General features: G+C 45.0%; 3 protein-coding genes across 4 annotated transcripts; 1 reads left to right on the top strand and 2 right to left on the bottom strand.

Annotated features, from left to right (window-relative positions):
- Positions 1-163: 163 nt before the first annotated feature.
- rad21b (RAD21 cohesin complex component b) lies at positions 164-6,505 on the top strand. 2 transcript variants are annotated; one of them, XM_037473637.2, is made up of 14 exons: positions 164-282; positions 1,036-1,225; positions 1,819-1,948; positions 2,253-2,352; positions 2,967-3,073; positions 3,448-3,657; positions 3,983-4,105; positions 4,226-4,354; positions 4,586-4,809; positions 4,898-5,054; positions 5,309-5,466; positions 5,573-5,740; positions 5,921-6,004; positions 6,314-6,505. In XM_037473637.2, exons 2-14 carry the CDS (start codon positions 1,082-1,084, stop codon positions 6,503-6,505), a joined length of 1,926 nt encoding a protein of 641 aa, XP_037329534.2. In that variant the 5' UTR covers positions 164-282; positions 1,036-1,081. The 2 variants fall into 2 exon arrangements, with proteins under 2 accessions (XP_037329534.2, XP_037329535.2); XM_037473638.2 differs by having other exon boundaries at positions 166-282; positions 5,309-5,454.
- A 530-nt stretch (positions 6,506-7,035) lies between these two features.
- On the bottom strand, positions 7,036-9,482 carry utp23 (UTP23 small subunit processome component). Its single transcript, XM_037473643.2, has 3 exons — positions 9,077-9,482; positions 8,820-8,994; positions 7,036-8,497 (listed from the first exon to the last, which is right to left on the bottom strand). Exons 1-3 carry the CDS (start codon positions 9,262-9,264, stop codon positions 8,099-8,101), a joined length of 762 nt encoding a protein of 253 aa, XP_037329540.1. The 5' UTR covers positions 9,265-9,482; the 3' UTR covers positions 7,036-8,098.
- Positions 9,483-11,022: 1,540 nt separating this feature from the next.
- On the bottom strand, positions 11,023-14,503 carry LOC119219588 (kelch-like protein 10). The gene is made up of 5 exons (XM_037474856.2): positions 14,310-14,503; positions 13,318-13,798; positions 11,962-12,579; positions 11,491-11,640; positions 11,023-11,385 (listed from the first exon to the last, which is right to left on the bottom strand). Exons 1-5 carry the CDS (start codon positions 14,459-14,461, stop codon positions 11,023-11,025), a joined length of 1,764 nt encoding a protein of 587 aa, XP_037330753.2. The 5' UTR covers positions 14,462-14,503.
- Positions 14,504-19,220: the final 4,717 nt, after the last annotated feature.

Below are 19,220 nucleotides of genomic sequence, written 5' to 3'. Positions count from 1 at the left end.
CACTTCACTCTGATATGGGCCATTCCCACGTATACTTTTTGTGCTTTTACTAAAGTAAAGGGTACAGGTGAGGGGGGGGGGCCCAAACAGGCGCACAGGTAGGAAGCTCAGCCTCCCTCCGTCTCTCCCACATCAGCACCACTCTGCTGGGGGGGGGAGAGAGAGGCGCCATCTTGTTTGTTTTACTCGGAGGAGGGGTGGGATAAAATCCACCACCTCCCGCCGCAGCAGCAGCACCACGGCGGGGCAAACGGAGAGAGAGAAGCACCGAGCGGCTCAGCGGTGAGTCCTTACGGTTCACGGGGACTTTCTTCGTGAACCGCGTCAGAAAAAACAACAACGACAACAACGCTGGCTCCGCGGTGCTCGGGTTTTGAGTGACAGCGGCTAACGGCTAGCAGCCTGTGCGCGTCATCACCTGTTGTGACACGCGCTTTAACGACCGTCTCGTGTCCCTTCAACGACATTCCCCATTCCGTCCGGACGCGCGCTCGTGCGTGTGCGTGTGCGTGTGTGTGTGTGTGTGTCTGACGCGCTCTCACACCGTGGGAGACAGTTGCAGTTCCCGTCTCTGGGTTTGGTGTAACGTTGTTTTGAGGCTGCAGGTAAACGCTGACGTCACCAGCCCACAGCCATGTCCCAATCACGTGATCGATCAAACTTAGTTGATAAGCATCAAAAGGCTAGCAAAAAAAAAAAAAAAAACACATGATGTAGAGTGTTGTAATCCTATTCAAGTCATTACACTTTTTACTTTGTTACTTTTTATACTGTTAAAATGGATCATTTTACTACTTACATGCCAGCGGTTATTCTCATACATCAGATATTACTCCACAGAGCCGTGCATTGTTTATTGAGGGAGTTTTCATACAATGCAACGGTTTTAAAAAGTCTTTGTTAATCAGCTGACCCCTGCATCATCTTCAAGAGACTGCTTTAAATATTTACATCTTCCTTGCAACTGTCATGCTTTGTGTACTCTTTCAGAGTTGTGATTTTGAATCAGGCAGTATTTTCTTTTCTTCTCTTCAGGCCTCCCTCTACCCCATTTGCCCGGTGGTGAAAAGGCTCCGGCACAATGTTTTATGCCCACTTTGTCCTCAGCAAACGTGGGCCGCTGGCCAAAATCTGGCTGGCGGCCCACTGGGACAAGAAGCTGACCAAGGCACACGTCTTTGAGTGCAATCTGGAGAGCAGCGTGGAAAGCATCATCTCCCCCAAGGTCATTTCTCAGGGTCATCACGCGTGTGTTTTACCAGTCATCCTACGCTTGCAAATCTTTTTTTCTCTCTTTTTATTTCAAAATCAATTCTCTTTTTTTAAAGTTTGAAAATATAAAAAAAAGTTCTCGCAGCATGTTTTGATATTAATATATTGAAAGAGGTCATGAACATTTTATCAAACATTTACTGTTCTCATCTAACGATCTCTAATGTCTTTGAAGGCTTCTTGCACATGTAGATGTTGTATCAACATTGTTTTTTTTCTACGAGAAGATAAAAACTCCAGAAACCCTCAGAAAATTAGAGCAGCTATACTTTCTCAGGAACGCAAAACATTATAAATACATTTGATTAGTTTCATTTTATATCATTCTAAATAAAGATTTAATTGTTGCTTGTCGGAAATTTTTAAAGTTTTAAAAATCTTTTACATAAGGGTTCATCTTATTGAATATTCTATAGATAAATGCCAGCATGATTATCTGAGAGTTGCAATACTTTCTGAATTGTTAATCGGATGCTATTGGCACCTGTAAAAAGCAGCTGATTTACAATCATTCACGCACAAACCTTTTGCCCATTCCTTGGACAGGTGAAAATGGCTCTGCGGACCTCAGGGCATCTGCTGCTGGGGGTGGTGAGGATCTACCACAGGAAAGCCAAGTACCTGCTGGCAGATTGTAACGAGGCCTTCATCAAGATCAAGATGGCGTTTCGACCAGGTCAAACAAAACCGTCCGCAGTAACGGAGTCTGTATGCGGACCTCCGCGGGATCGAAGCCTTTTGCATGTCCTTTGAACAAAAAGATAACATTCAGTTGATTTCTTCATAGCCTCAATTACGTGGGTGAAATGAATACTTGTGTCCACCTGTTCTTGGTTTTCTGTACTTTTCCACTGATCTTGGGATCTTCCTTAAAACTTCTTGCTTTCAGTATTCATGTTGATGTACTTGACCCTGGTTCCTCCCTGCCACTCAGGCTACGTCACACTCTCTAACTCACTTCCTACATTGTGGCATTGCAGGCGTGGTAGATCTTCCAGAGGAGAACAGAGAGGCAGCCTACAACGCCATCACGCTGCCCGAGGAGTTCCATGATTTTGACCAGCCACTACCAGACCTAGAGTAAGTCCTCCATTGGTCTATGTCATCCAGAGAGAGCATTAGGTAGATATGCTAGGAACTCAATTGAACCAACATAAACATTGTTAAGGACCTTGAGTCCTGGAGAAACTGAAAACACATTGAGAATAAAATCTAATATCCTGGAAAGTGATTTGAACATTGTTTTATTTTTTGCAACTTCCACTCAACCGACTGGGGAAAAGAGGCTGGCATGTGAGCTACTGAGCTGATGAAGGAAAGTGGAAACAGCTGAGCAAGAAAGGCCAGGTGATGGTAATGGGACGGTTTGCCACAAGGCAGGGGGAGTGGCTTGATGTGAGTCAGGTGACCAGGGGAGATGGACAAGTGTCTGGAGAAAGGGACAGAAAGACAGGACGGGATAGCAGAGAGATGATAGTGGGAAGAAACTATATTTATTTTTTCTTTCCAGTGTATTCTGCCTGTGAGGTTAATTATTTAGAAGCACTTCATCACTAAATAACTGTTGGAAGTCATTCAAAAACGTGGATATATTTATATATATATTTGATCTTTTTCCACTTCTTGCCAAAATGTATCTTTAAAAGAAGAGGGCTATGAATACATGAATATTGAACTGACTGTGTTTTGTTCAGTGATATAGACATTGCGCAGCAGTTCAACTTGAACCAAAGCAGAGTGGAGGAGATCACCATGAGGGAGGAGGTGGGCAACCTAAACCTGCTGCAGGACAATGACTTTGGTAGGCATCTTTTTAATGTTTAACATTCAATATTCAATTAGGGCCATTGTTGAGCATTTATGTCATCTATTTGCAGATATGGAACGTAACATTAATTGGTTCATAACCTTATGAAGGAGACATTTATACCAAAACAGGGCTCTATGGAGTCTGCTACGCTTCACCGCCATGTTTCTACCATAATGGACAAACCAAACACAGGAACCCAGGCTAGGACGCCATAGTTCTTACCTTCAACACTTCAGTTAGTTCCAATCTGAAACCTCACTGCTGATCCTACACACGTGAAGCACTTTTAAAAAGACAGCGTAACTTCCGTTACCCGCCCACATTCCTCTCTGCATGGTGTAAGAACCCTCACTTCTGTCCTGCAGCTGACTTTGGCATGGACGACCGTGAGATGATGCGGGAGGAGAGCTCGTTTGAGGTGGACATCATGGGAGCGTCAGCTTCCAACCTGCTGCTGGAGGCTGAGGGTGGAGCTAACGCGATGGCTGACAAGTCCAACCATCTGGAGTACGATGACCAGTACAAGGACGACTTCGGAGAGAATCCTATGGAGAGCAATGAGGAGGGCATGCTTGGTAAGAGACTATCAATCTACATCAGTTTTACCTCATCTGAAATTGGCACTGACTAAAATTCTCGTGGCTGAGTGTGTGTGAAGGTTGTTGTCATCACTTTACCTTACCGCATGAAGGTTGTTATTTCATGGACCTTTTTCTTTGCCCACTATAACTTAAATAAAACACGCTGTTTGTGGAAAGCTGTCCATTTGAACCCCTCTTTTTGTTGCGTGTAATTATTATATATTTGACCATTCAGATGGACTGGCCAGCGAACTGAATCCTCTTGTTAATAATAACAGTGATATTTGTAATAATTGAAAGACCTTTCCTCGCTGTGAAGTGGACAAGCTGCTGAGCAACGAGGATGGAGACGGCATCTTTGACGACCCCCCTGGCATCGCGGAGAGTGTGCTGATGCCTCAGGACCACGGAGACGACGACGACGACTTTGATGCCCTCTCAGGTCAGTCCCGCACCTCCGGGGGACCCGTAGAAAGTCACTCCGGTCATGTACAGTTGAAACTGCAAAACACTTACCCAAATACTGGATGTGTCCCAACGTGGTGGGATTGTGTGTCATTAGCGGGAGCTCCGGACAGTCCAGACTCCGGTCCAACAAAGCCCCTCCCAGCCACGGCAGACCAGGCAGAACAGACCAGCTTGGTTCACAACGAGGAAGAAACCTTCGCCCTGGAGCCAATTGACATCACAGGTCAGAGCGCCTGGTTTTAAGAGACAACTTTGCGTTCTCCTGATCCCTGTACTCCTTTGGCCTTTGGTCCGAACTAACCACACAGTTCCAGGTCATTAGTGCAAAAGAAATCAGAGACTAGCAACGCACAGACAGCTCCAGCATGTTGAAAATGATCAGAATTGTGGTGTCTTCAGAGATATTGTGGTTTACTGAGCTGCTGCATCTCTGTGTCCCCGATGCACTGTGCAGTGAAGGAGACCAAGGCGAAGCGCAAGAGGAAGCTGATTGTGGACAGCGTGAAGGAGTTGGACAGTAAAACCATCCGTGCGCAGCTGTCTGATTACTCTGACATTGTCACCACCCTGGACCTGGCCCCTCCCACCAAGAAGCTGATGATGTGGAAGGAAACGGGAGGAGTCGAGAAGCTGTTCTCCCTCCCCGCTCAGCCTCTCTGGAATACCAGGCTGCTGAAGGTGAAGAACCCAAAACATAACATTGTGTTCAGTAGCACTGCGATAATAGCCACTAAACCTTTCACTTTCTACCTCTTTCCCACTCCAGATGTTTACAAGGTGTTTGACACCGCTGGTTCCAGATGAGCTCAGGAGAAGGAGGAAAGGTGGAGAGGCTGACAGTCTAGATGAGTTCCTCAAGGATCTGGAGAACCCGGAGGTGCCCAGAGAGGAAACCGCAGGACACCAGCACATAGACATCATAGGTATGAAATGGCTGTTTGGACACATTTGTGTGCAAGGTCATGTTGAATTTGGGTTATTTATAGCTTGGTATGAAATCAATTAGACGTACAATTTTGTATTTTTAGTTTGAAAATGTACTGTTACAAAAAAGAAGTCTGATCATCAATTTCTTAAAATATTCTCAGGGACAATGAACTGAAATGTCCAGCATGGCTGTGCACAAAGAAAGTCATGGTACGGTTTAGTCCATGCAAAATTGCCTTTTACCTTTCAGACCAGACCCTCATGGAGGAGGCCAGTGTTCTGCAGGCTTCAGCTGTGGAAGGCAGCAGGACCACGCTGGACGAGACGGTCATGCCCCCCCCGTCCCCTCAACGTGGCCTCAAACGCAAAGCCCAGGACACCGAAGCAGCCCTGCCTGTGAGCTCAGAGGTCCCCTCCATTTTCAAGACTGAAGTAGATTTAAAATTCTGATTTCCCTCCATATCAGATGTCAGGACCCCACAAACTCTGCGTCCTCCTTCACTCTCTGATCTAGATGGGAACTTTGGACCAGCAACAACCAGTGCAGGAGCCAATCAGCCAGTCCCAGCAGCTGGAAGCAGCCAGTGTGGATCTGGAAACCACCAACATCAGCCAGATGATCGAGTTTGACCTGCTCGGAGACAAGGACAAGAAGAAGAACGACGACATCTCGGATGACGAGGCGAGATTGACATTTACAAACTTTTGCAGTAGACCAGATGTTGTGTGGTTCTATTTGATGTTGTCTTGTAGCGTTTTTTCAAACCATTGTAAGTTAGTATGTCAGGAAACACAGACATCGATTCATGTTGCCCTGGAGCATAAAATAGGTGCTCTTTGAAGGTGTGCTTTCCCGTTCCAGGAGGAAGAGGTGCAGGGAGGAGACCAAGACCAGGAGGAGAGGAGGTGGAACAAAAGAACCCAGCAGATGCTCCATGGCCTCCAGGTGTGTATTTGTACACAGCTTTGTTGGAAGAACATCTTGTTTTGACTACTTGTCAGAATCGTCACACCAAAAATGACTAGTTGCAAAAGCATGACTTAGTTCTACACATTTGGTCAGTGATGAGGTTCCTCTGTGGTTCCACGTGTGGCTTGAAGAGTCCAACAGACGTTCCTGGTATCTCATAACTCATTAGCTGCGGCCTGCAGAGAGAGCAGCAACAACACAGCGCACTTTTACCAAAAGCGCTACTTGGGATACCGGTAACTTAAGAACAATGTTCCTGATTCCCTCTGTCTCCTCCTTCCACAGAGGGTGATGACCAAAACGGGTTCCCAGTCCATCGGCCTGCTGGATCTGTGCAGGAACAACAACAAGAAGCAGGCAGCCGCCAAGTTCTACAGCTTCCTGGTCCTGAAGAAGCAGCAGGCGGTGGAGCTCGTCCAGGAGGAGCCTTACAGTGACATCATAGCTACGCCTGGAGCTCGCTTCCACATCATCTAGAAAAATTTACAACCAAGTTTGTAGCCAGTGGAAGAAAAAGTGAGGACTTTGGATTTCTTCTTTATTTGGAGTTTCTTTCTACTCCGTGTTTTTCAAGCAGATGTCACTGACTTTCCTCGAGAAGCCGTTTGCGTTGCCACGGCATCTTTAAAAGAAACAGTACTGTCAAAGTTGCAGTGATAACACCATGCACCATGCTACTTGGAGCGCCATCGCTCCCACCACTGTAGGCAAAAAAAGTTCTCATGTACACTGACATTATCAGAATGGAGCATGCAGTATGCCAGAGTACATTTAAACAGTTAGTTACTACGGTAGTGATATGCAGATTCACCCAGCCATTAATCATTGTACAGCTGTAGTGGAGCACTTTAAGCATTACAAACTCAAGTGTTTGTTTTTGCAAATGCATTGCTTGCATCGTCGACTGTTTGCACAAAACTATAGTTAGTAGTCCCAAATCCATACAAAAAGGCAGGAGCGTAGTTTTCTTCATATAGTGTAGATGTAAGCATTAGTGGTCTGCGCTAGTTGCATGCACTGTTCTGAAATATATTTTAGAATGGAATTGCTACAGAGGCTAATGGTTTTATAACCATGTTGCTTTTATTCTTACTTGAAGAATTGAAGGACAGATTATTCATTTATTCAGTGTCACTTTTATATATGGATAATAATCTAGTTAATACTGCAGTAATGTAGAAATCCTCCCTGTGTAAACCAACTAGATACTTATTCAAAATAATGTATTGATGTAATATATATATATAAAATGAGAATTAACTCATTTAAATACAAAATGAATTTATAAACTAAAGAATGTCTTAATAATCAAGTCTGAATGGACATATGTTTTGAACGTGGTTGTTTGGACTATGAACGGAAAAAGAAATGCAGGTTGGATTTAGCCAACATTACACAGCGTTCAGTAAAAACGAGCAGACCACACTGTGCTTCTGAAAAAACAGCTGCATGGATTGTTTTTGATATCCACTTCCATATAAACTGTACATTATGTAATGTCTGTGTCCTTCTAATATTCCAAACTATGTGCCTGTGAACCTGCCTTTTCATTTTGTATTTGTACAAAATAAAATTTTGTACAAATCCTCGGATCTCACAATAATTGCTATGTTCCTCAGGAGTTTCAGTACATGCCTGTACGTCCTGGGACCTGCAAAAACTGTGAGTGTGACTGAGTGGGCAGCGCGGCCGTCTTCCATCTGCCCGGCTAACCTGCAGGTCAATGGGTCCTCGGGCAAGACACTTAACCCCAGCATTGCTCCTCTAGCTGTGACTACAGTGCATGTTACTGATGGGCAGGTGCCCCTGTGTGTGGTAGGTCCTGTCATCAGTGTATGAATGGGTGAATGATGTCATGTAGTGTTAAAGTGCTTTGAGTGGTCAGAAGACTAGAAAGCGCTGTACAAATCCATCCATTAAAAATAAAATTTGTGTGATGAACATTGGTTTATTATATGCAAAAACATATGTAAAAACAAACCAATTATTTCAGAGTGGGAACGTGGACATCATAAAATAACATTCAGGAAAGAAACCATTGGGCCAATGTCTGTCTCCTTGCTGCTGCTGCTATGCATCTGTAGCTGCAGGAGCAGGCAAGTCTCCTCCTGCCGTGCTTGGTTTCTTATTTCTAACTCTTTTCCTCTTCTTCCCCTCCTCAGTCGTCTTCTTCGGTGGCGTCGGCCCGCTTTTCTTTTTCTTCTTCAGGCAGCTCAGGGGGTTAGGATTGCTCTGTTTCCTCTTCCTCTTCCCCCCCCGTCGCTCTCCATCTTTCTGGACGATGCCCTGCTCCTTCTTCATGCCGGTGATGCTCTGCTGCTGGGCCGGGCTGACCAGCTCTCCCAGCTGGACGGCCCGGACGTGGTCGAGGGACGTCTGGCAGACCTTGTCCAGCACGATGGTGTTGAAGACGATGTACAGCAGGGGAACGCCAGGGATCTTCTTCAGGCCTTCAGTTAATGAGCGGTCCTGGAGAAAACACGCAGACAACTTACATTTATTTTGACGTTTACTTCCCAAGGTCAACGCTAATCATTATGGAGCCTGTGGTTTGAAAGTAATATTTTAACGGCCACACAGTTGAATCAGCGCTAACTCTTTAAATCATTTTAAAACACAATGAGGTTTATAATTACGGTTGTTTTTGCATTCGTTCAAGCCGTATTTGAGCTTAGTTTAAAACGGATGGCTAGTTGAATATCCCAGGTGGTTGAAGTCATTTGCAACAACAAAGTCATTATTTCTCATTTACCCTCCTAGTGTGTGTGTGTGTGTGTGTCATCATATTTACTTGTGTAGCAACAAAGTAGTTGTGAGGGTTGTTCTCCCGCAGCATGGACAGCAGACACTGTGAGGCCGGAACGGGCTTCTTGTAATGCGGACAACTCCTCAGCTGGAACTTCTGCAGGATGATTTTGGCTCCATACAGATCACCTCCCAGAGTCTCCAGTTCTTTCAGCGCACAGCTGAGATTAGAGATTAAATACTGGGAAATTAGAACGTTACCTGCACATAGCGACAATAGCAGCGTAGATCTCATTTACTCACCTTGTAGTGCACAACTTCACCTCCCCCATCAGGTATTTGGGCATTTGCTCCTTGATCTGAATCTTGTTCTTCAAAGCCAGCTGACAGAAAGTCCCATCGACGAGGATCTGAAAGGGTTCCCTGAAGCTGAAGTTGTATTTGTAGAAATTGATAGTTTTCTTGGCTAGTTTCTGTCGCTTGAGCCCCATGGTGACCGCTGGGTGACGTCGGAGGAACTTCTACTCGGGGTTTGTGTCAGTGTCGCACCTTAAAAGATCCGTCGCAGTCGAAGAGGGTTTTTTTTTCTCTAATTACGCGGAATAATCTTTCGTAAACATTTTTGTGTCTGTCTGATACTACAGCGTGGACATTTCCGACATACACAACACGCCTGCCGTGCGTGCTTCTAATGACTCCGGGCGGAAACAAGATACATGACGATGGTTCCGTATGGAGCCTTCCTCTTCTTCTTCTTCTTCTTCTCTTATTTAATGGCAGACTGCAACCAACGTTTAGGTGCATGCCGCCACCTACTGTACTGGAGTGTGTATAGTCATGTCATTTAAATTCTACTCCATATCCCTGAGTCTTTTAAAAAGGTAATTAGAGCCTTCCTTGTAGTTCTTGTTCCTTCTCCTTCTGATCCCAGTACCCCTACCAGGTTCCAATACCTCCCTGCCTTCCGAACCTTGTCTTTAAGCACCTGCCTTTCCACTTCATTCAATTTACAGTTCAGTATTACATGTTCAGCATTTTCTTTAACCCCACAGTTTTCACAGTTGCTATTCCTTTTCAGCCCGGTGTGATCCACTCTCAGTCTTGTCATTGCAATTTCCTCACGCCTGGTATTTTCCATGTAGTTCTTTATAGTGACACTTTTTTGTATTTTATCGTATCTCCTACCTTTCCTGTCTTCCTCCCATCGTTTCTGCCATATTTCAAGACCTTTCCTTTTAAACACTGCTTTACCTTCGCCTTTTCCTAGTGGGATTGTAATTATAATTGCTTTAAGCAGTGCCTCTTTGGCCTGTCTATCTGCCATCTCGTTCCCTTTAACTCCCTCATGTGCTGGTACCCAACAAAACTGATTCTCTATGCCACCCTGATGTAATCTAAATAAGCTGTTAAAAAGTTCTATTAGTAGATCTTCTCTTATTGATGTTACTGACTGCAAACTTTGGATTACGGCCAAAGAGTCTGTACACAGCACCACCCTATCAGGTCGGACCTCTTCTACCCACTGTAGTGCAATAATGACTGCTGCTATTTCTGCTGTGTACACTGATAACTGGTCAGACACTTTCCTGTTTATTCTTAGATCCGTCTGTGTAAATCTTTAAGTAATTATAGTACCTGTTTCTTATGTAGATGTTTGTTTTGACTCCTATTTCCTCCATTCTCCATTCCCCTTTCTTTTCCAATATATTAATATCAACCTTTACTTCTGGAAAGAGCCATGGTGGAATTCTACTGACTGGGTTGGCCATGGTGAAATTTATGGCTTCCATTTCGTATTCCCTCACTCTCATTTCTCTTTTCCATCCAAACCCGAACCCCTGAAACTTTGTATACTCCCAACATTCCGGTATTGTTTCTTTTGCTGGGTTTTCTTTCCCACTTCCTTTCAATTTAATCCAATACGCCATCACCACATTTCCCTTCATTGTAAACACCCATCGGTAAAAAGTAAATTGAGAAAGAACTTGTTTCCGCTCACCAGATTCCTTGTCTGCGCTTGCCCTGACCAACAGGCTACCCCAACACTAACTATTCATCCCTTCGCACGATCTATTCTAGCATCAACAATGCAGCTGGACACAGCATCCTGCTCACAGAACACAACTTACAAGTTGCAAAAAGTGAGAAAAAACAATATCTTAAGCAACAGCAGGTTAATGCGAAAGGAAATGTCTTTAATGATTCATGCTCAAGTCTCGCCAGCTGGATGACGGCGCAGGTCGGGACTATCAGTCCGAGTCTCCTGATTCCACGCACACGTCGTCCAGGTATAAAGGCAGCAGGGCGTCACGGGAGACAACGTACTTGTCCACGTTGGGGAGCGGGCACGCCACGCAGCAACTCAGCGCACTGCGGAAGATGTTCATGTTGCGGGCGGCGGCCCACGCATCGGTAGCCACGTCGTAGTGCTCGACGTTGCAGGACGTGGTGAAGCCGTTGAAGCCCCCGACAACAAAGAGCTGGTTGTCCAGCACTGCGATGCCGAAGTTGCTGCGGGGAGTTATCATGGACCTCACTCTGAGCCAGGTGTTGGTGCAAGGGTTGTAGAACTCTGCCGTGGACAGACGCCTGGAGCCGTCAAAGCCGCCAACCTGCGGGGAGGAAAGGACAAACGGAAGGGTCAAGCGTTTGAATGGAACATTTCTTAAGGCGCTTTCAGAATAGAACACTTGCACTGTCTCGTGCACTCGACTTACTGCGTAGACGCGGTCTGCGTACGCGATGATGCCGATTCCGCTGCGCGGGCAGCTCATGGGGCTGATCGTTGTCCACTGGTTGGTCCGTGGGCTGTAACACTCACACGTTTGCAGGCACTCGATCCCATTGAAACCACCACAGATGTAAACCTGGGAAGAACATGAGGGGCATTGACAGGAGGCCTTTGAAGTAAAGAATCACTTTTTTCGCTTCAATAGGAGAGACCAAGCATCTGAGAATTGTCAAATTATCATAATGATCTCTAGAATCCATTGGGTTTAAGAATGTAACACAACAGACACTACATATAATAAGTAGTTAACTGTGTTAAATGTTTTACATGTTGACCTTTTTACTCCTGCCATCCTCATACGAATTAACTAATAGTGCCGCACACATCAAACCAAAAGGTCAGTAACACAGCTCTGTTACCCTTGAGTTACTCCCAGTGGTTGTTTCTATTCACCCACCATGTCGCGGAGGGTCGTGCTGCTGGCGTCGCTCCTGTGCTCTTGCATCGGTGCAATGAGACTCCATTGGTTGGTCTCGGGCCTGTAGCGCTCTGCGGTGCAAAGTCGCGTGTACCCGTCGTAGCCTCCCATGGCGTAGATGTACCCGTCCAGCACAGTGACGCTCACGTAGCACCGGCAGGAGAACATGGGTGCCACTTCGTGCCAGACGTGCGTTCTCAGGTCCAACCGGCGCACGCTGCTGAACTGCTCCGCCCGGTCGGAGCCGCCGACACAGTAGACGCTCCCGTCGAGGAAAGCCACGCCGTGGTAGGCGCGGGGTCGCTCTTGGGCGATGGTCACGTTGGTCCAGTTGTCTGCGCGGATGTCGTACGCCTCAATGCTGTTTGTTGGGTCGCCGCCGCTCCAGCCTCCGATGGCCAACATGACGGCGTAGGGCAGGCGAGGGCGGCTGGCCAGGATGCTGAGGTGAGACCCAGAAGTTCTGCTTGTCGTGATGCTGCTCATGGTTTCAGCGGTTTTCACGACCATCGGCATGCACTCGAGGCTGTTGATGACCAACTCATTTTGAATCACTTTGGTCATCAGGTAGTCCAGGCTCATCAAGCCCAGCCGGACCTGCACAGAGAGAACAGGAGATGAGATGAACTCAATGGACTCAGTCAAGTAACCAGACATCTTTAGCTTTGGTGACATTCTATATTTTTTGTTGGGTCAGAAAATTATTTTAAAAGCCCAACGCCATTTGTTAGATTCCCTCATCCTTTAACTGTAGAACCGAGCCCATTTGTTCCTACTGAAGACCATGGATGATTAAAACATCCTCAAAGGAATAAGCTATATCCCGCCTTGGATCCACCACCAATATTTGAAAGTAGGATTAACATATTGTTGTTTTTTTCCATTTCAAAAGGGCAGTAAAAATGTTTATTGACTGATTTGAGACGTAATTGAACTGAATCTTAAATAGCAATTTCTGAGGGTGCTTCTCTCTTGACCCTCTTCTGGTATGATTCAAACAAACTGGGATGCATTTGCATGTTCATTTCAGTTTGGGCTGGTGAAAAAGCTGTCAATCAAACTCTGGTGCACACTTAACAACTAGTGTGTTTTGTTTGTTGCGTGAAGCCCAATGTTGTCCTTTTAAACAATACACAAATTATGAATCATTGTAACCATGACAATGTAGAAGTTGCCTTCTCAACTGATTTCTTTTACGAGCTCTTGGTAACAACAGAGAAGAATCAGTGAGGTGCAGTAAAGTGCAGCGTGACTTGCTGACAGTCTCTGAAATCTCATTTTCCCATGTTGCTCCATGTTTTGCTGATGATGCAAGACGAAAATGAAAGTCCATACCTTAGACAAGAGTACCGCGATGTGTGCTTTTCGTTCTTCGGGTCCGTTGGCAATCCAGCGAAGGACGGCCTCATACGCAATGCTCTCTTTATTCACATTTAGGTCGTCACTATCCAGGATGGCGGTGAGTTCGTGCACTGAGAGCTGCAGGAACTCTTCGCAGAGAGCAACCTCTTCAAAGTGATCAATGATGTAGCGGTAGGCCTTGTGCTGCAGGCTGGAGGAGAAGCAGATATTGGGAAACTGGAAGAGGCCGACGCAGTTCCTCGGCCGGAGGTGCTCCACCAGGAAGTCGCTGCACGTTTGCACAACGTCCGCTACTTGGAGATGATCGGCTGCCAGCAGAAGCTCCCGCACATTTTCCTCCCTCACGGAAACAGAGCCGGTGTACACAAACTCAATGATGAGCTGCATCATGTCAGGAGAGAGGCCGGGGGTGTCGAAGACCTTGTCTTGAGGTGACGCGCATCGGAAGACGTTTCTGAGGATTACACGCTGACTTCAGATCTTCACATGAATAGCAATAATACTGTTTCAAAATCAAAGAGTGGAATAAATGTCTCTAATACTTAATTTTTTAATGTCCTATTTCTTTTCTTTTGTGCTCTCTCTAGAACAGTTTCCCCATTCACAAATTTCTTATTCGACTGAATCCCTTTGGTTGTTGAATGTCTCAAGTGTGTGGAATACATTTTTCAAATTAAATTTGATGCGCCACACATGGAGCAGTGTGATGCGCTGGGAGCCGCAAGGTTGGCAGGTCGAATCCCGACTGCCCCAAGTGCCACGTCGAAGAGGCCGGTGGGTTATAATGCAATGTCGCTTTGGATAAAAGTGTCAGCTAAATGACATGTAATGTAATAATGTAATATCAATTCGTCACTTTTCTGAAGACGCAAAACAGTTAATGCCATTACACGATTTTAGATCAGTATTTGATTTGCTGCTCATTTGAAGGATGTACATTCACTGATATTAGATAACCAACTCACAGGAAGTACGGGCTGTATGTTGCCAGGATGACCCGGTGGACTTGGAATGATACGTCCTGGACTTTGATGGTCGCGTCGCAAAAGCCTCCCTGCAGACGGAGATCATTGAACACTGAGCTGGACTCGTGTGGGTAGTAGCCCTCGTCACCCATGCTGTCTTCCTAAGCAGGAGAGTTTTGTGCTGGTTGACTTGTCTTGTGCGTCTCTACAGGTCTTGTGAGTCGAGAGAGAGAGTGAGAATGTGAACCCACATCAGGATGGGGTTCTAATTCCAGATCCAGGTTTCCGTTCTGGAATGGATTTGAGATACATTGAAGAGGAACTGGCATCACCCACAGAAGGAATGACACACAACCATTAATGTATGCATTATTTATTTCTGTAACAGAAAGCCGGACAGTGTAGAAGACTTTTTATTACAGGTCCACCAGTAAAATAACCAACTCAGACATGTTACTGTATTTTTACAGTTTTTCTCGATTGCTTAAACATATTTCCTGAAACTATGCCTCGTATTCTCAAAACAGTGAACACAAATCCATCACGTCTCACCCGATTCACCAAACATCCTATTTCCAGGTCAAAATAAAGCACCATATATAAAAACCATTAACTCTTGCTGAAAAACCAAACTTCTCAGACGGGACACACAAGCCGTCACAACACACACACTAAAACAACATTTCCAAAACTGTTAAGTTATGTTGCCACAAACTTTTTCAGGTGAACACAAGACACAACCAATGGCTACATTGGCACATTTTATTCATTACTGTATTAAATCTGCATTATTCTGCATCAGAACCCCGTCTTTGCTCTGGGTCAGGCCAGAGAATCTCGTCCACATCACAGGCCGTATTGGCCCTAGCCTCTTGCATGCCTGATCCACCCCTAGCACGCATCTACTGACATGTCCAGGCAGGCTTCTTCCATGGCCTGAAGGAGGTGAACACGCAAATAAGCTTCTCGGTCACACCACTTTACACTCAAATTGCAGTTAAAAAACACACTTTTTTCAAAACACTACACACAATTCTCTGCATTCTCTGCACAATTTTCATGAAGAAAATCTTGTTTTCACAAGAAAAACACTGTCATTCAAAATTCTAAAGTCAATTGCCCTCCTATGCACACTGACTCGTCACATGGGACAACACCTGTCACACAATTAGCAATCAGAGCTTCAGCATAAAAGGGCAACAGGTTTGGAGCAATGGATGACAACATTAGAGGCCGAGGCGTAAGAGGACCGTAAACGCTGATGAGATCCGAGCCGCTTTTGTTGACCATGTGGTCAACCATGGTCTAACAATGAGGAGGCTGGGCAATGAGTACAGCCACATCTGAGCAGGTACACTGTAGGATCGCTCATCTGGACTTTCCGAAATGAGAATAGGTAAGACATCTACTCACTAGAAAATTGCAGTACTGCATATCAATACAGTACTCAATGAGTACAGCAGTACAGTATTGCCTGTGCACTGTTCTGTAGGACTGTAAAAATAAAGTATGTTTCAAGTATTTGGGAAATGTATTTCCACACAGTATTTACAGTATTTTACTATTTGTATTGCAGAACTAAAAGACTACCAACACAAGGTGGTCGAAACGTCTTCTGTCTCCTGAACAGGAAACTAAAATCATAAACATGGTCCTAGAAAATAACGCTATAACATCACGGCAAATGTAAGCTTATCAACACTGGACCGTGTCTTGCGCAGAAATAATCTGATGAAGCAGGTCTACAGGGTGCCATTTGAATGCAATTCAGAGTCAAAGAATTGCGATATAACAATGTGCAAAAAGTAAGTCCTATACAATCCCACAATTGATGCATACTCTCAATACTGCATAAATTAAACATATTTCAGTATTGTAATCATAATGACTGTGCTTCATTAATAGTGACCACTCCATGTCTGTTTCAGAGAGTCCTTGAGCTGGAGGTGGCTGCAGTGGAGCACCAGTTGATCTTCATTGATGAGACGAACGAGGGGAAGGAACGTCATCGGCCATTGTTGAAGTCCCTGGCCAGCGCGGAGGGAACATCACAATGTGCAGCGATTACCCCCCCATGGCGTCATCCATCACCATCCTACCCCCTACAACACTGCCCAGCTGAGCAGATTCCTGGACACCCTACAACACTCGTTACACCAGATCAGATAGACGGCCCTGAGCAGCTCAGCTACGTTGTCATTTGGGACAACGCAGGTTTCCACCAGGCTGCTCTGGTTGGTAACTGGTTCACTGCCACACGCTGTGTAGTTGTTCATCTCCCTCCATATTCTCCATTCCTTAATCCGATTGAGGAATTCTTTTCTACCTGGAGATGGAAAGTGTATAACCGAAATCCACAAACTCATGTACCCCTTCTCCAAGCTATGGAAGACTCATGTGGAGATATAACAGTTGGCTGGATTCAACATGCTAAGAGATATTTCCCCCGCTGCTTGGCCAGGGAAAACATTTCTTGTGATGTGGAACAGACCAGAGGACAGGATGCAGCATAGGTTGTTTTTACAGTATTTATTTTTATTTTCTTTACTGTATACAGTAGATTCTTTGTTGGTTGGGATGTCCACTGTGTGCATTGTTTGTGGGGAAAATAAAAAATTCGTTACTCTGTATGTGCCCATTGGGTGTGTTTTTTTTTTTTTTTTTTTTTTTTTTTTGATCTGTGTGTAGAGTTCTGAGTATGAGGCACGCTTTAAGAAAATGTGTGTAAACCATCACAAAACTGTAAAGAGGGCACAAATGGAAGCATAAACTGTGATTGTGCACATTCCGGTTTCATCCGGAACCGATCAAATGCGGAAAGGCTGATGAAATTTAAGGATTATAATCCTCAATCCCTCTCCTTTGAATCGCTCGCAGGCGGATTACATTATTGTCAATGACCATGTTTACAAGCTCCCTCTCTTGCTCCCCTGTCGAAAGCCTCCTGCCACCAGATGGTCGTCTCTGTATCCTACAAAAATAGAAGCACACATTACTGTAAATTTGATAGATTTATTTAGTATTACAGAAGCATAGTACAACAGTGCATGTGATGTCAAAGCACAGTACAGCACTCAAAGGTTACTGTACAGGAGTCTTACTGTAAGTACATCTACCCGTTTTCCTCCCTCAAGGTTCTGATGATGGAGGCGACGGTGAAGCGACTCGTTGCCCAGCCTCCCTCCTGGTCGTGCCATGGACAAGAACATGGTCCACTAAAGTGGCTCGCCTTTCATCCGAGACTGCTTGTCTCCTTGCCCTTACTCCTCCTCCACCTCGTCCTTCACCACGTCTTCCTCCTCCTCCTCCTCGACCATGTCCTCTTTCTCTCCCTCCTTGACTGTCATTTCTCTGTGGATCCTTTGTTCCAAAACTCAATGAACAGACTGTGGCATTATGGTTTTGAAATTTTAGTTCAAAAGCCTGGTTATAGTGTTTAAGCAATTGAGAAAAACTGTCAGTCTTTTGTGTCAAAATCTTACTTTGATCTCTTAGCCCTTCAAGTAGATTAAAACTAGCAAAATATATAACGCAAGTCAAAGCAAGTCAGCAAACAATAGCAATGCTCCACTTTTTTGTGAAGCGTATACATTTATTTTTCAGGTTACAAAGCGAATCAGCTGCTCGGTTACAAGCGATTAAAGCATGTCGACATACCTGAGAAGGATACTTTGGTCTGTTTAGATGCTGGTGTTTTCTACTCACCATCACTAACAACAACACAAGTGTGTTTACCTTCTATCTTGTTCCTGAAACAGCCAAGATTGCAGGTTTCCGTCAATCCAAGTCAGACACAGAGCGATTCTCTGATATCTGATGATATATCCAGGAACCTCTTTTCAGTTCAGAGTGTCATTGGGGAACTTTTACTACCCAGGCCATGTTGCCAGGCCACCTGGAGGAGAGGAAGGCAGGGAGAACCAGCGCGTGTGAATGGGCAGACTCAACCTCACTAACACACACACACACACACCTACTAACGCACACACCGGAGGCCTCCCGCAGAGTTGGAGCGTAGCCAGGCAGAAGAGTGACTTAATCAAACTGTCACTAGTTAGACAAGAGTAGATGCACAAAGGTCCATGCTTTACTTACACACACACACACACGACACGCACACACTTATGCCACAGAGAGGGACCGACTGAGAGCCACCAAAATAATCCAAGCACTGAATGACAACTGAACGAAATGCAGGAGATGAATGTCTTACCTGTGGGTTTTTGGTTGTCATATTAACATTTTACATCTGAGCATTAAGCACGTATGACTTTTTAAAATTCTATGCAAACGCAAAATTATCTCAAGTCATGTTCTTTCAACCCAAATCCCTTCTTTGCCTCAAAGGCCTTTACAATCGGTCCAACAAATGACACCCTCCAACTTTAAGAGTCTCTCGTCCACGATGCATACAATAAATAGATGTTATTATGATATTTATTCAAGAAATAAAATTCCCCCCAGATCAGAAGCTCACATCACACTCACGATATCAGAAAAGTCTCACAATCGTCATGAAATTGCAAATTGTCAATTTCTATTATATCATTTCTATATATAATTTTCAAAGTGAGTAGGGTCGGAGGTGGGAATAGGAGAGAACAAACTGTTCTGACAAGGTTACGGCTGGGTCATTGTGCACTAAATAAAACACTAACAATGATAGGGAAACACCAGACAGGGTTGTGTGACGGGTGTGGAGGAGAGGAGTCAGTAGAGTACGTGGTGTTGAGGTGTAGGGAGTATGAGACACAAAGAGAAGTTATGAGGAATAGTTTGAGGGAGGTAGGGATGCATGATTGTTCTGAAAGGAGTACTGGTGAGAGGGCACAGGTTAGGGTACTGTTGGCATTCTTGAAGAGCACATGGTTTTTTTATAGGATATGAGTGAAATGTAGGGATGGGGTACAG

This window comes from Pungitius pungitius, chromosome 17, assembly GCF_949316345.1.
Source record: "Pungitius pungitius chromosome 17, fPunPun2.1, whole genome shotgun sequence".
NCBI classification, from domain to species: Eukaryota; Metazoa; Chordata; class Actinopteri; order Perciformes; family Gasterosteidae; genus Pungitius; species Pungitius pungitius.
Note: the sequence above shows the minus strand (reverse complement) of the source record. Positions and strands in the feature narration are given on the sequence as shown.

What these genes read in the sequence shown, in the direction of transcription:
- utp23 (XM_037473643.2), bottom strand. Translation starts at nt 9,264, where the DNA reads ATGGGGCTCAAGCGACAGAAACTAGCCAAGAAAACTATCAATTTCTAC. An exon ending in GTGAAGTTGTGCACTACAAG is followed by an intron (nt 8,995 to 9,076) that starts GTGAGTAAATGA and finishes CTCTAATCTCAG; the next exon opens with CTGTGCGCTGAAAGAACTGG. An exon ending in ACTACTTTGTTGCTACACAA is followed by an intron (nt 8,498 to 8,819) that starts GTAAATATGATG and finishes TGTTTTCTCCAG; the next exon opens with GACCGCTCATTAACTGAAGG.
- LOC119219588 (XM_037474856.2), bottom strand. Translation starts at nt 14,461, where the DNA reads ATGGGTGACGAGGGCTACTACCCACACGAGTCCAGCTCAGTGTTCAAT. An exon ending in GCACGACCCTCCGCGACATG is followed by an intron (nt 11,641 to 11,961) that starts GTGGGTGAATAG and finishes TGTTCTTCCCAG; the next exon opens with GTTTACATCTGTGGTGGTTT. An exon ending in ACGCAGACCGCGTCTACGCA is followed by an intron (nt 11,386 to 11,490) that starts GTAAGTCGAGTG and finishes TCCTCCCCGCAG; the next exon opens with GTTGGCGGCTTTGACGGCTC.
- rad21b (XM_037473637.2), top strand. Translation starts at nt 1,082, where the DNA reads ATGTTTTATGCCCACTTTGTCCTCAGCAAACGTGGGCCGCTGGCCAAA. An exon ending in ACGACATCTCGGATGACGAG is followed by an intron (nt 5,741 to 5,920) that starts GCGAGATTGACA and finishes TTCCCGTTCCAG; the next exon opens with GAGGAAGAGGTGCAGGGAGG. An exon ending in AGATGCTCCATGGCCTCCAG is followed by an intron (nt 6,005 to 6,313) that starts GTGTGTATTTGT and finishes CTCCTTCCACAG; the next exon opens with AGGGTGATGACCAAAACGGG.